This window comes from Zootoca vivipara, chromosome 12 (genome assembly GCF_965207765.1).
Source record: "Zootoca vivipara chromosome 12, rZooViv2.hap1.1, whole genome shotgun sequence".
NCBI classification, from domain to species: Eukaryota; Metazoa; Chordata; class Lepidosauria; order Squamata; family Lacertidae; genus Zootoca; species Zootoca vivipara.
The window spans coordinates 14902481-14915827 of NC_142595.1; the positions used below are offsets into that span (position 1 = coordinate 14902481).

At 46.8% G+C, this 13347-nt stretch overlaps 1 protein-coding gene across 1 annotated transcript in view; it reads right to left on the minus strand.

The window, feature by feature from the left end:
* The window catches only part of FKBP10 (FKBP prolyl isomerase 10), a 21555-nt gene extending 10265 nt beyond the window's left edge, over nucleotides 1–11290 (minus strand). Inside the window, exons 1-6 of the mRNA XM_035134991.3 lie at nucleotides 11073–11290; nucleotides 6785–6930; nucleotides 5571–5760; nucleotides 4208–4353; nucleotides 1565–1754; nucleotides 179–324 (exon numbers count right to left, since the gene is read on the minus strand). Coding sequence (XP_034990882.1) covers nucleotides 179–324; nucleotides 1565–1754; nucleotides 4208–4353; nucleotides 5571–5760; nucleotides 6785–6930; nucleotides 11073–11269 — 1015 coding nt within the window. The 5' untranslated portion in view covers nucleotides 11270–11290. The remainder of the gene's footprint in view (nucleotides 1–178; nucleotides 325–1564; nucleotides 1755–4207; nucleotides 4354–5570; nucleotides 5761–6784; nucleotides 6931–11072) is intronic.
* Between the last annotated feature and the right edge of the window lie 2057 nt (nucleotides 11291–13347).

Here is a 13347-nt window from a genome sequence, read left to right on the forward strand (position 1 = left end):
TCCCCAAATCAACCTTTGTTTCCTTTGCATAGGAAAACCAAAGCAACATTGGTGGATTTGTGTGGCCACTCAAACCTAGCAGATATTTCAAAGCCGGGGGGCTGGTTTGTAGATATAAGCCTTCGTAGGGTCCCGCTGAGGGGCTCCCCACCCACCTCAACCTGTTCGGTCCACTTACCTGCCCCCGTTTCTCCATAGGCCAAGTGGGGTGGGATAATGATTCTTCTCCTTTCGCCAATACAGACTCCTTGAAGCCCCTGGTCCATTCCTGGAATAATGTAGCCTTTCCCAATGTAAGTGTCGTAGGTGTGGTTTCGTGAATAACTGGAATTGGAGAGAGAGAGAAACCGTGGGGAAGAAGTGTCTTACAAACTGGCGTTACAGCAGAGCCTGAGGTTTCCCCCTTCAGATTTCTTAAACCGTGGCTGAGCCCAGCCAGAGACAGACCGAAAGAGCAGGGCGAGACATGAGCTCCGTGGCTCTGATCGGCTAGAAAGTGAGAATCTGTCATCTTCCCACTCCGGCAAAAACTTATTGGGCAAGGTAACCTAAGTAACAGAAGGACTTCCAAGTCTCTCTGCTCAGCCTGCGCTTTGAGCTGGCTCTGTTCACACTTCCTCTATATTTTGATTCTCCTCTCACCTTCCCCTGTTCTGTTCTGCCTTCGATAGACTCCTTCTGGGCTAGGGATGTAAAATGACGTTGTTTTCTGTTCTGCCTTGCATCTGTTGCAAGGCCAGCCTGTGATAGCTCAGTCGGTAGAGAATGAGACTCTTAATCTCAGGGTTGTGGGTTCAAGCCCCACATTAGGCAAAAGATTCCTGCATTGCATGAGGATTGGACTTTGTAGTGCCTTCCAACTTTTCAGTTCTATGATTCTATGCTTTCTGTTCCACTGCTATTAAAGTTCAGTGAAAACGACATTATTCAGCTCACTGTTCACTGTGGCCAAATATAACAATGTAATTAACAATACAGTGGTACCTCTACTTACAAATAACTCTACTTACGAATGTTTCTACTTACAAACAGAGCTCCGTCCGCCATCTTGGATGTTGTTTAGATAGGATTTTTTCTACTTACGAATTTTTAGATAGGGTTGCTTCTCCTTACGAATTTTTTCTCCCAATGCATTCCTATGGGATTCGACTTACAATTTTTTTTGACTTACGAATGTGCGTTCGGAACGCATTAAATTCGTAAGTAGAGGTACGACTGTATAATTAACTACATTATTATTGAATCGTTTCAAGAGGGAGGAGGAGATAAATAAATAAGGGGGGGAAAAATAATTATAGAAAATTGGAGACTGGAGAATGGCGGCTGTGGATACCGATCATAATCACCTGCCTGATTCCTGTTTCTGTTTGCAGGTGGCTATGCAAATCGACTCAATTTCAGGTAGAGCTTCCCATTTTGACAGAATTTCCAAACAACCCTATTCTAGAAAAAAACCTGAACTTCTGGTTACGTTAGCCATGCAAAGAATACCAAGGAATGACAGCATGGTGGAGAAGGGAAGATGGTAGCGCTTTCTTATCAGTGACAGCTGCATTTCTGTTACCTGGAATCAAAGAGGGTCCCGTCCATCAGGGTGCCATTATAATGGTACCGCACAAAGTCTCCGGTCACGGCCTTGCGCTTGCAAGACGCTGGCACTTCCAAGTGCTCCAGGGAGATGCCATCTTTTGGGTTGTGTAGGTCCACCAGGAGAACATCAAAAACGAGGGAGGCTTGAGGCGGGATGACAGTGCCTGAGAAAAGGAAAGGAGAAGCAGCTCAGCTCAGCTCAGGCAGCCACATGGAGCTAGGTCACGTGGAGGAACACTTTAAACCACCCCATTTTTTAGAGGGGACACCAGCTGCTCTGCTTTTGAAATACAGTGGTACCTCGGGTTAAGAACGGACCTCCAGAACGAATTAAGTTCTTAACCCGAGGTACCACTGTATTTCAAAAGCAGATTAGCTGGTGTCCCCTCTAAAAAATGCTTTTGAAATACAGTGGTACCTCGGGTTAAGAACTTAATTCGTTCTGGAGGTCCGTTCTTAACCTAGAATCATAGAGTTGGAAGAGACCACAAGGACCATCCAGTCCAACCCCCTGCCAAGCAGGAAACACCATCAAAGCATTCTTGACATATGGCTGTCAAGCCTCTGCTTAAAGACCTCCAAAGAAGGAGACTCCACCACACTCCTTGGCAGCAAATTCCACTGCCGAACAGCTCTTACTGTCAGGAAGTTCTTCCTAATGTTTAGGTGGAATCTTCTTTCTTGTAGTTTGAATCCATTGCTCTGTGTCCGCTTCTCTGGAGCAGCAGAAAACAATGTTTCTCCCTCCTCCATATGACATCCTTTCATATATTTGAACATGGCTATCATATCACCCCTTAACCTTCTCTTGTCCAGGCTAAACATACCCAGCTCCCTAAGCCGTTCCTCATAAGGCATTGTTTCCAGGCCTTTGACCATTTTGGTTGCCCTCCTCTGGACACGTTCCAGCTTGTAAGTATCCTTCTTGAACTGTAGTGCCCAGAACTGGACACAGTACTCCAGGTGAGGTCTGACCAGAGCAGAATACAGTGGTACTATTACTTGCCTTTATCTAGATGCTATACTTCTATTGATGCAGCCCAGAATTGCATTGGCTTCTTTAGCTGCTGCATCACACTGCTGACCTGAAACTGTTCTTAACCTGAGGTACCACTTTAGCTAATGGCGGCTCCCGCGCGATTTTCGTTCTCATCCTGAGGTAAAGTTCTTAACCCGAGGTACTATTTCTGGGTTAGCGGAGTCTGTAACCTGAAGCGTCTTGTAACCCGAGGTACCACTGGGTACCATTTCTTTCTTCAAGAGCACTGAATGGCAAAGTGTGCTAAGGCTGCTGTTTCTGCCATTTGTGATAAATCCACAACTGAATGTAGCTGACTTCAGTCCACAGAAGTTGTGGCTTTGAGGCTTTTAGTTCTGGGGTCCCCAACACGGTGCCAGTGAACATCATGGCACCCTCAGACACCCCTCTTGGTGCCCACCACAGCCCCCTACCAGTAAATTCTTTTTTTATATTTGTAGGGTTTCGTTTGGCTTTGTGAGGTGGTTTATGGTTGGGAGGGGTTTGTCTGTGTTTTGGAGGTGTTCTCTTGTGTGTGTGTGTGTGTGTGTGTGTGTGTGTGTTCGTGTGCCTTGCAAGGAGGGGGGTCTGGTGCACCCACCTACCCTTGCATTTCCATATGTGCCTCCAGGCCTTGAAAGATGGAGGACCCCTGTTTTAAACATTAGTGCGTAGCCCCTTTGCAGATGTCATGTTTTTAAAGACATCTCTGTGTGTGGATGCTTTAGCTTAGATCCCTGCATCGCAGGGGCTTGGACTAGATGACCCTCGGGGTCCCTTCCAACTCTACAATTCTACGAATTCTTGCCCCTCATCACCAAGTGTTTGTACGGGAGCCCCTTGTATGTATGCACAAATGTACGTACATTTCTATTTAAGCGGGACCCTCAAGATCTCTTAGCAGGTATAATCCTATTTTCCCCTCCAAAAGATATTTATTTCTAAATACAATAAAGTCTTATTGTCCTTTTTTTAAAAAAAAAAGAAATAAAGAAAGAATTTATTGGTGAAATTTGTGGATTTCTTTGATACATAATTTGAGGTGATTTTCACATATTTTCATCATCATCATCATCATCATCATCATCATTATATTTAAATTTAAATTCTTCTGCAGATACGTAATAATATAATAATAATAATAATTTATTATTTATACCCTGCCCATCTGGCTGGCTTTCCCCAGCCACTCGGTGCGGCTCAAAACAAAATATTACAAATGCGATAAAATGTAACACATTAAAAACTTCCCTAAACAGGGCTGCCTTCAGATGTCTTCTAAAAGTCAGATAGTCGTTTATTTCCTTGACATTTGGTGGGAGGGCGTTCCACAGGGCGGGTGCCACTACCGAGAAGGCCCTCTGCCTGGTTCCCTGTAACCTCACTTATCGCAGTGAGGGAACCACCAGAAGGCCCTCGGAGCTGGACCTCAGTGTTCGGGCTGAACGACAGGAGTGGAGACACTCCTTCAGGTATACTGGGCCACGACCATTTAGGGCTTTAAAAGTCAGCACCAACACTTTGAATTGTGCTTGGAAATGTACTGAATGAATTCAGTTCACCTTGTGGTTCAGATTCACAATTTCTTGAACACCTTACCGTAGCCTTTCTCTCCATAGGCCAGGAACGGGGGGATCACTATTTGCCGTTTCTCTCCAGCACACATGCCTAGCAGGCCCTCGTCCATCCCTTTGATCAGCCAACCTGAACCCACGTAGGTGTCATAAGTACTGTCTTTTCCATAGCTGGGAGACAGGTGAGGATGGAGAAAGGGAAAGAGACATCAGGCAAGGAAACGGTTTCGGCGAAAAGAATGCCACCTTAGAGGCACCCACTAAACGGTTAAAAAAAAAAAGGTAAAGGACCCCTGCAAGGTTAAGTCCAGCCAAAGGCGACTATGGGGTTGCAATGCTCATCTTGCATTCAGGCCGAGGGATCCGGCGTTTGTCCACAGACAGCTTTCCTGGTCATATGGCCAGAATGACTGAACCGCTTCTGGCACAACGGAACACAGTGACGGAAACCAGAGCACACGGAAACGCCATTTACATTCCCACCGCGGTGGTACCTATTTATCTACTTGCACTAGCATACTTTCGAATTCCTAGGCTGGCAGGAGCTGGGACAGAGCAACGGGAGCTCACCCCATCGCGGGGATTCGAACTGTCGGCCTTCTGATCGGCAAGCCCAAGAGGCTCAGTGGTTTAGACCACAGCACTACCCGCTCCTCACCTTATTCTTATTCTAAAAGGTAAAGGTAAACGGACCCCTGACAATTAGGTCCAGTCGTGACTGACTCTGGGGTTGCGGCGCTCATCTCGCATTATTGGCCGAGGGAGCTGGCGTACAGCTTCCAGGTCATGTGGCCAGCATGACAAAGCCGCTTCTGGCGAACCAGAGCAGCACACAGAAATGTCGTTTACCTTCCCGCTGAAGCGGTACCTATTTATCTACTGCACTTTGACGTGCTTTCGTACTGCTAGGCTGGCAGGAGCTGGGACCAAGAAACGGGAGCTCACCCCGTCGCAGGGATTCGAACCGCTGACCTTCTGATCGGCAAGCTCTAGGCTCTGTGGTTTAACCCACAGCGCCACCTGCGTCCCCTATTCTTATTCTACATCATTCTTAATCACTACATTCTTAATCACTACATTTAACACCACTACCAGAGATCCAGCATCTTTGACCGGATAGCTGCTCTACCTATTATGCAGAATGAGAGTCAACTTAAAACATAACGCAAAATGCATCTTTGAATCCAGCGGCTTGGATTCTCCTTCTGTTTTTTAAACCAGCAGCAGCCTTGGAAGGGTAGGGGTCAATCCAGTTTGGGAGTGTAGCCAAGGGACTGCTATACAGTAATTGCAACTGCAATGACAATAATGATTATTTTGCTGTTTTTTCAATCTCTGTACCAAACCCCTGAGCCCAAACACGCCATCTCCCTTTCAGCACATCCTACCTGGAGTCAAAGGGGGTGCCGTCGAGAAGTGTGCCGTTGTAGTGGTAGCGCACAAAGTCTGAGTTCTCCACTGTGCGGTTGCAGCGTTGTGGCTTGGAGACGGTGGTGATCTGCAGCTTGTCTTCTTTGTTCCAGATGTCAAGCAGAATGACATCGAAGTAGAGGGTGGTGTCCGGGGGAATCAGGCCAGCTATGGGGTTGAAAACGGGGAACGACCATGGAGACCGAAACGACAATTCTCAGGGGGACTGGGAGGACACCACAACCATTGCCCCTCCACCAATGGCACCAGGCCATTCAGTATTATTATTTATCTGTTTTTTATACTGCCATCCATCTGCGTGGCACTTTACCGAGTACAGTACAGGAAATGCACAAAAGGGAGGAGAAAAGAGTGATGGATGGGGAAGCCATGTAATGCAAAACGGGTGGAACCAGAAACGACAAGAAGTAGGGAAGCTCAAGCCTATTTGGAGGCGGGAAACAACTTCTCAGTACAGAAACCTGCTCTTATTATCTCAGGGCCTTCCAAAACCCTAAAATGTATTTTATATAATTGGCTTTTTATTTCTATTCTTCGTATATCGTATCGTCGTTTTATTGCTATGGCCGATGGCTGATGCAAATAAAGATTCATTCATTCATTCTCAGGGCCTTGCAGTGCAGTGCAGTGCAATCCTTGCTACGGCTAGCTCAGTTGGTTAGAGTGTGGTGCCGACAATGCCAAGGTTGCAGGTTCAATCTCCGTAAGTGACAGCTGCTTGTTCCTGCATTGCAGGGGGTTGGACTAGATCAGGGATCCCCAAATTAAGGCCCGGGGGCCGAATGCAGCCCAATCGCCTTCTAAATCCAGCCCACGGATGGTCCGGGAATCAGCATGTTTTTACATGAGTAGAATGTGTCCATTTGTTTAAAATGCATCTCTGGGTTATTTGTGGGGCATAGGAATTCATTCAATATTTTTTTTCCAAAATATAATCCGGCCCCCCACAAGGTCTGAGGGACAGTGGACCGGCCCCCTGCTGAAAAAGTTTGCTGACCCCTGGAGTAGATGATCCTCCTACCCCCATGCTAGGATCTAGTTGATCAGATCACTGTGCACACTCCCTGATATTTTTGGGTTTTTTTTAATGCGCCCTTAAAGGCACAGATATGCAGCTAACATATTGTCAGGCTCAGGCCATGCCTGTCAACCCTGGACTCTTGCCACTCACCCACGCCAATGCTGCCGTAGCCAAGATGAGGTGGCACAATGAGGTGCCTTCTCTCGTTCACACACATCCCCTGCAGGCCTCTGTCCATGCCGGTAATGAGTCGCCCCACGCCAGCCACACCGGCCACGGTGGCACCTCGATCATAGCTGGAAGGGAAAGAAGGCATTGAAGAGATGAGCAGAAACAACAACCAAAAAAAATGGAGCAAAGATAACTCTAAAATGGCCAGTTAATAGATAATATGATGTGTGGTCATGGCGACTGGCTTAGATTGCTTTAAAGGGGACTGGACCAATTCACGGAGGATGAGGTGATCAATGTCTACTAGCTATGGCTACAGGCAAGCTCCAGGTTCTCAGGCGGCATGTTTGCGAGTGCTATTTGCTGGGGAGCAACACCACATAAAGGTAAGGTAAAAGGTAAAGGACTCCTGGAAGGTTAAATCCAGTCAAAGGCGACTATGGGGTTGTGGCGCTCATCTCGCTTTCAGGCCGAGGGAGCCAGCGTTTGTCCACAGACAGCTTTCCGGGTCATGTGGCCAGCAGGACTAAACTGCTTCTGGCGCAACGGAACACTGTGACAGAAACCAGAGCGCACGGAAACGCCGTTTACCTTCCTGGCACAGTGGTACCTATTTATCTACTTGCACTGGTGTGCTTTTGAACTGCCAGGTTGGCAGGAGCTGGAACAAAGCAACGGGAGCTCACTCCGTCACAGGGAATCGAACCGCCGACGTTCTGATCGGCAAGCCCAAGAGGCTCAGTGGTTTAGACCACAGCGCCATCCGCATCCCCTGGAACACCAGGAGAGGGCTGTGGCTCTCATATCCTGCCTACAGGATCCATGTGGTTGGGTGGCAACTGTGAGAAACAGGATGTTGGACTAGCTGGGCCAGCCTTGGCCAACTACCAGATGTCTGGCACTACAATTCCCATCAGGCCCAGCAACAATTTTAGCCAATTCAGAGGCAAAGGAAGTTTGTGTGGCGTGGTGGAAGCAGAAACACGTCTCGCTGAGTTCACTCTGGGACCTGGCCAGGCCGTTCCCTCCTCAGAGTGGACCTCGTGGAAAACTATTTGAGAACCAGAGCTTAAGGTTGAAAAGCAGCATTGTACAGTACTATAAAAAACCCCCACAAACTCTTCCTGTAACTGTTGCAGTAGCAAAAAGGAAAAGAAATCTTGCTGGCTTCAAGATGCGCTTGGATACATTTCTGAAAACTATTTTAGGACTGATTCAATTATTTACCCGAATTGCACAGCAACAGCAGAAACCATCTTTTTTAAACAAAACTGTGCCCTGAAGCAAGGAACGTGGGTGTATACCCGTTTTAGTAAGGCAGAGATTCCGTAAAGTTTTGCTGGGGAGGAAAAACACCCCCCAAACTACTAGCATGGAGAGCAGCAAATGAAACCTGATCTCCAACTTCCTTTCAGTCGGAAAAGGAGGAGCGGAATAGCCTGATCCTGCACTCTGAATTCGCCCAGAGGATCAGCCTGCATGTCATGATATGGGGGGAGGAAAGGCAGTTAGCACCGAGGTTTCAAATCAAGATCAAGTTTTCTTCCAGATCTCAAGAAAACTGGATCCAGGCCTTTTATAGGACTGCTGCTTCCAGTGTGTGGATTTTGGACGGGAAAAGGAGTCACCGTCCTAAGTTGCAATATGCATAAGTTTTAAAATGCATAAGCAGCTGCAGCCTCATGCAGATGACACGTCTACAGCCGAACGGCAGATCCCATCATGGACGCCATCTCCACCCACAGCCTATAGCAGCTCACTGCCTGCCCCCTTCCTTCCGACACACCTCTATCTTGCTTCGTAGCAGCTCAACGTGGGTCCGTGGGCAGTGAAGTTTGATGCTCAAGACACGATTTCAAAAATGCCCCAATAGTTTTTTTTAAGGTTCACTCTAACATACCTTAGGATGTGCCAGCTAAATTACACATAGATTCAAGCGATGCTGAACCAAGGGATAATGTAATAGCAAAGTAAAAGGGTTGTTGCACCCATTTCTCAGTCAAACAATTTGTCTTTTGACGCAAGGGAAAGTGAGTGAGTATTCTTTATTCATTAAGGGAGTTTGGACACATGTAACTAAAAGTTCCACATCTTTATTTTTTCAGTTTTTAAACAAAGCCTGCAGAAGTTCAGATCTAAAATATCCTTACGTGAAAACGTCCTGCTCTAGATGTGTTTCCTTCTCCCTCTTGAAATTTATTTTATCAATTTTGTCCTTATTTGAATTTCGCTTTACTATATCATGTAGAATGTTGGACTGTGCGATTTGGTTTGATCCAGCAAAGGCATGACTTTAACTTTCCTTTCCTCTGATTCCCGCCCCCTCATGCACCCTCAAATTCTGCTCCAAAAGGTTGGGAGAAGATTTTGGGGACATGGGGGGGGGGAGGGAGAAGAGAAGGGAAGTCTGATTGCCTGAATGGAACTCCATGCATGCAACACTGGCTACAATTCTATGTTCAGAAATTCCAAGCTTGCAACCATAGAAAAAGAGCCCTTCCTTTAAAAAAACAACCACCAGCCATCCAGCCAATGATAATCTTTCCTCCCCTCTCTTTCCCTTGATACCTATTTACCTGGGGGAAAGTACAGTACCACTGAATTCTATGGGACTTATTTCCAAGGATAGCACGGATGGAGAAGGGAGTGTCAAGGAGAGGTGCAAACTGAAGGTTTATTATCCTTCGAGATGATCTGATTTTCTCATCTGTGGAGTTGAGGAATGTGGGTTGCTCTAAAGTTTTCACAAGACCAGCCTACAGCAAAAACAGGCCAGACCTAATAGAACGACGTCCATTTTGTCTTATTTCAAACACTTCCCCCAAAACACTCCTTGCACCTCCTCCTTACCCCCCACAATCTAGTGAAATAAATAATAACAACTGGGTTTTTAAAACAAGTTCCTGGGACTAAATCTCATTGAGTGTGGCCAGATTCAGCAAACGAATTCTATTCTAGAATGATATATCCCAAATTTAGCCGATGGGAAGAAATTATCTAAAGTATGTTTGCTAAGGCAAGGGTTTGTGGCCTGAGTTGCCCCCGCTACCCTCTCAGAGATATTAAATGTCCCTTTCCTGAATATCCAGGTTTTCTGAATGGAAATCCCTAACTCAGATAAAAAGAAAAGCATGTCAACAGTATTCTATCCAGTTTCCCCCAAACAAACAAACCTCTTTCCAATGCTCTGGTCACAGAGTCCTGACCAATAGGTACTTTAAAATATTTTTTAATAAATTAATTTAATTTAATTTGAAGCATCACATGCATTTCGTGTCCACCCTCACCCTTGCTTTGCTTCTCACCCCAGTACAACGCAGGAAAGCGCCCCCACAAAATTTATTGCAAGCCTGCCCACGTTTCTTCCAGGGTGGACCCCTTCTTTTTCCCCCAGACCTGGCTCTTTGCAAAGTCCACCCTGCACCCTCCTAGCCAGAAGCTGGCTTTGCAGCTGCAAACTGCTGTGCAAAAGCATCTGAAGTTATGTGAGGGATCAGCGAGGCCCCAAAGAGGCAGAAGATAGAAGGCACATACCGCCAGAAGCATGAAATTCCTCTTGCAAGGGAGAGAGAGAGGTTGCTGGCTGGCTGGTGGTTGTTTTTTTAAAAAGGAAGGGAGGGCTGTTTTTCTACGGTTGTATGCACAAAGATTAAACATTAAAACACGGTCTCCCGTCTCTCAACTTATGGGGGAATCTCCTAAGTGGAGGGGCAGGGACTGGACAGTGTTAGAAACTGAGATACGAAAGCTAGGCACTAAATGGCACTTTAAACCTAGGTTATGGACGCAACAATGGAATGTCTAGGCGCACTTTTTTGATAACAAGAATACAAAGCTGAAAATGAATGAACTGCAGCTAAAATATTATGTTCCTTTTTCACATGGTCTCGTCCTTCCCCTGCACACCCCCTTAATATTCTTAAGAGGGTCTCTTCTCCAGTCCTCAGAGAGTAGCTGGAAGTAGGGGAGGCGAAAAAATGTCCTCCTTTCCGTCCACTCTGCAGTTTTAATTTGAAATCTTGGCCGGGAGCTCAGAAACTGCTTGCGCTCATGAAATAATTCCCTGTGGCAAAATGCGCCTAGAACAATGGGAGTTTCGAACACGGGGGCGGGGAAGATATTTTGCCACTCCTTAATTCCAATTTGCCAGGGACTGCAGGTGAGCCGCCGCTAGTCACCCTAACCCTTTGTCTCTGGATCAAAGGCAGTTCTGCCCTGGACGGAGCTGCTGCGCATTTCTCAGCGAGGGAAATGAGAAGGAAAGTACCTAGAGTCGAACTTGGTGCCGTCCTGAAAAGTGCCATTGTAATGGTACCGGACGAAGTCTCCCATCTGGACTTCTCGCAGGCACACTTTGGGGATGTAGTATCGGTCGATGACGACGTCTTCCAACGGGCCGGGGTCTCCCAAGCCGCGGACCCCGAGCAGGCACAGCGCAAAGACGACGCACAGCAGGCTCATCATGATGTTCTTCGACGGTGCGCCCTCGGGCAGGAAAAGGAAGGCTCGGCAGCTGCGCCTGGCGCTTGAAGCAGCGAAAGGGGGAGCGGACGGGGGGTGGGTGGGAGGGAGAAGAGAGCAGAGGAGGCGCTTTCCTAAAAAAAGAAAGAAAGAAAAAACCCGAAACGGAGGCCTGGAGGATTGCAAGCAAGCCGCTCCGATTTCTGTAGACGTGTAAAAAAAAACGGCCTGCGGTTGGCTTGCAAAAAAGGGACCCAAAGCGCTCGTGGCGGGATCCGATCGCTCTCAGCAGGCAGGGATTGTGCGCGTCCACCCCCCCTTCTTTTAGGCTTTTGCAGCAAAGACTTCTGGAAACTATTTCAAAGCGTGTCCGGGCAGCCAGAAAAGTCCTGAGAAGAGGCTTTTAAAAAGTTTTTTTTTTGCTTTTTTGTTCGCCAGGTCCTAGTGCTTGTTGGCTACCCGACTGGAGAGTCAGAAAAAAGCCATGCTTACGTGGTCCCCGAGGGTGCGGTGGGACAGGAACTGACATTTTCTGTACAACATCCCATGGAGAACCCTCCCCCGGGACTGGTGGTTTTTTTGTTTTTTTTTTACACAAACTTAACTTTTGGAATGCGCTGCCTCAATATGAACTGATGGCTTTGAAAGAGGTTTAAATAACTTTTCAGTGGCTATTGGGCATGAAAGCTAAATGGACAGACTATACGTGTTCAGAGAATCAGCATATCAGATGCTGTTAGAAACAGTCTGGAGGTGTTGGGTCTTTATAACTGCTTGGCCTGGTTTTTATTTATCCCCCCCCCCCCCCGACTGCAGAGTTACTGCATTTCTCAAACCTTTAAAGTGCCACGGACCGGATTTGTGCGCGTTTTTGCCTAACGATTCGCCCGTGCAAATAATAAAACCTATGTGAGCTAGGACAGACATTTGATTTTAAATCGGCTCCCTTTTTATCCGTTATAAACCGTATTAACAAAGCTGTATAAGCAGGGGGGAGAGCGACTCCCAAGCTGCTTTTCTAAAGCTTTCTAAACTACATGGTTGCATTCTTGATTTTTAGATGTTTATTTTGTTGCTTCTCACAATGCCTTACAAATACCCTAAAGCAGGGGTTCCCAACAAACTTTTCTCGAGGACCCCTCATCGAGCCGCTATTGTGACAAGGACCCCCATTAATTCCTAATCCTAAAATTAAAAAGTGAGAGCCAAATTAAGAGTCTTTTTATATTTTTAACCAACGGTCCATTTTTAACTACGCGAACTGTAGCTTCCGCGAAAAACAACGCTTTGTTTACAAACACTACTGTTTTGCAAAGAGGCAGCGCGCGCCAGGGAGGAGGGAGGGGAATGGAGAAGACAGGGTACCTGCGCAGTAGCGCACAAATGAAGCCGACGCGCGCAAAGCATCTTGGGGAGGTGAGCGTTAGTAGAATGCGCGCACTGCCTCTTTGCAAAACAGTAGTGTTTGTAAAGCGCCACCTAACGGCATACAGCAAAACTACTGCCTCTATCTAATTCTAGTTTTGCGCTAGACTCTGCTCATGCAGGAAGCGGCCAGAACAAAAAATCTGTTATCATATGAAATATATTTAATATATTTTTTATTCTAATAGCATCTTGCGGACCCCTCTGGCATAGCTCGCGGACCCCTGGGGGTCCGCGGACCACCTGTTGGGAACCACTGCCCTAAAGCAAATCCACGTTCAAAAATGCACTGTACAAAAGAAAACCAGCATAAAACCAACACAAGGACACTCCAGTCCAGCAAGTCATCCTCAACTATGACCCCACCATTCATGAACATAGACAGAATTTATGTTGGGGGGGGGGAGGCATGCTTAATGTTGGGGGGGGAATAACCAGTTAGTAAGTAAGTAAGTTTTTTTATTGATTTAGGGGGGCCCCTCTCCTCCCTGCCTCCCCCCCCGGCTATGCCCATGCCACAATTGAAAGCCAGCATAAAGAGGTAAAGTTGTAATGGTCTTTTTAAAAAATCCTTTTAAAAACATCTGTGAGAAGAGAGTTCACCCAGAGTCTTGCTGAAAAGGCCTCTTTCAAGCTCTCGCCAGCCTGATTTTCTT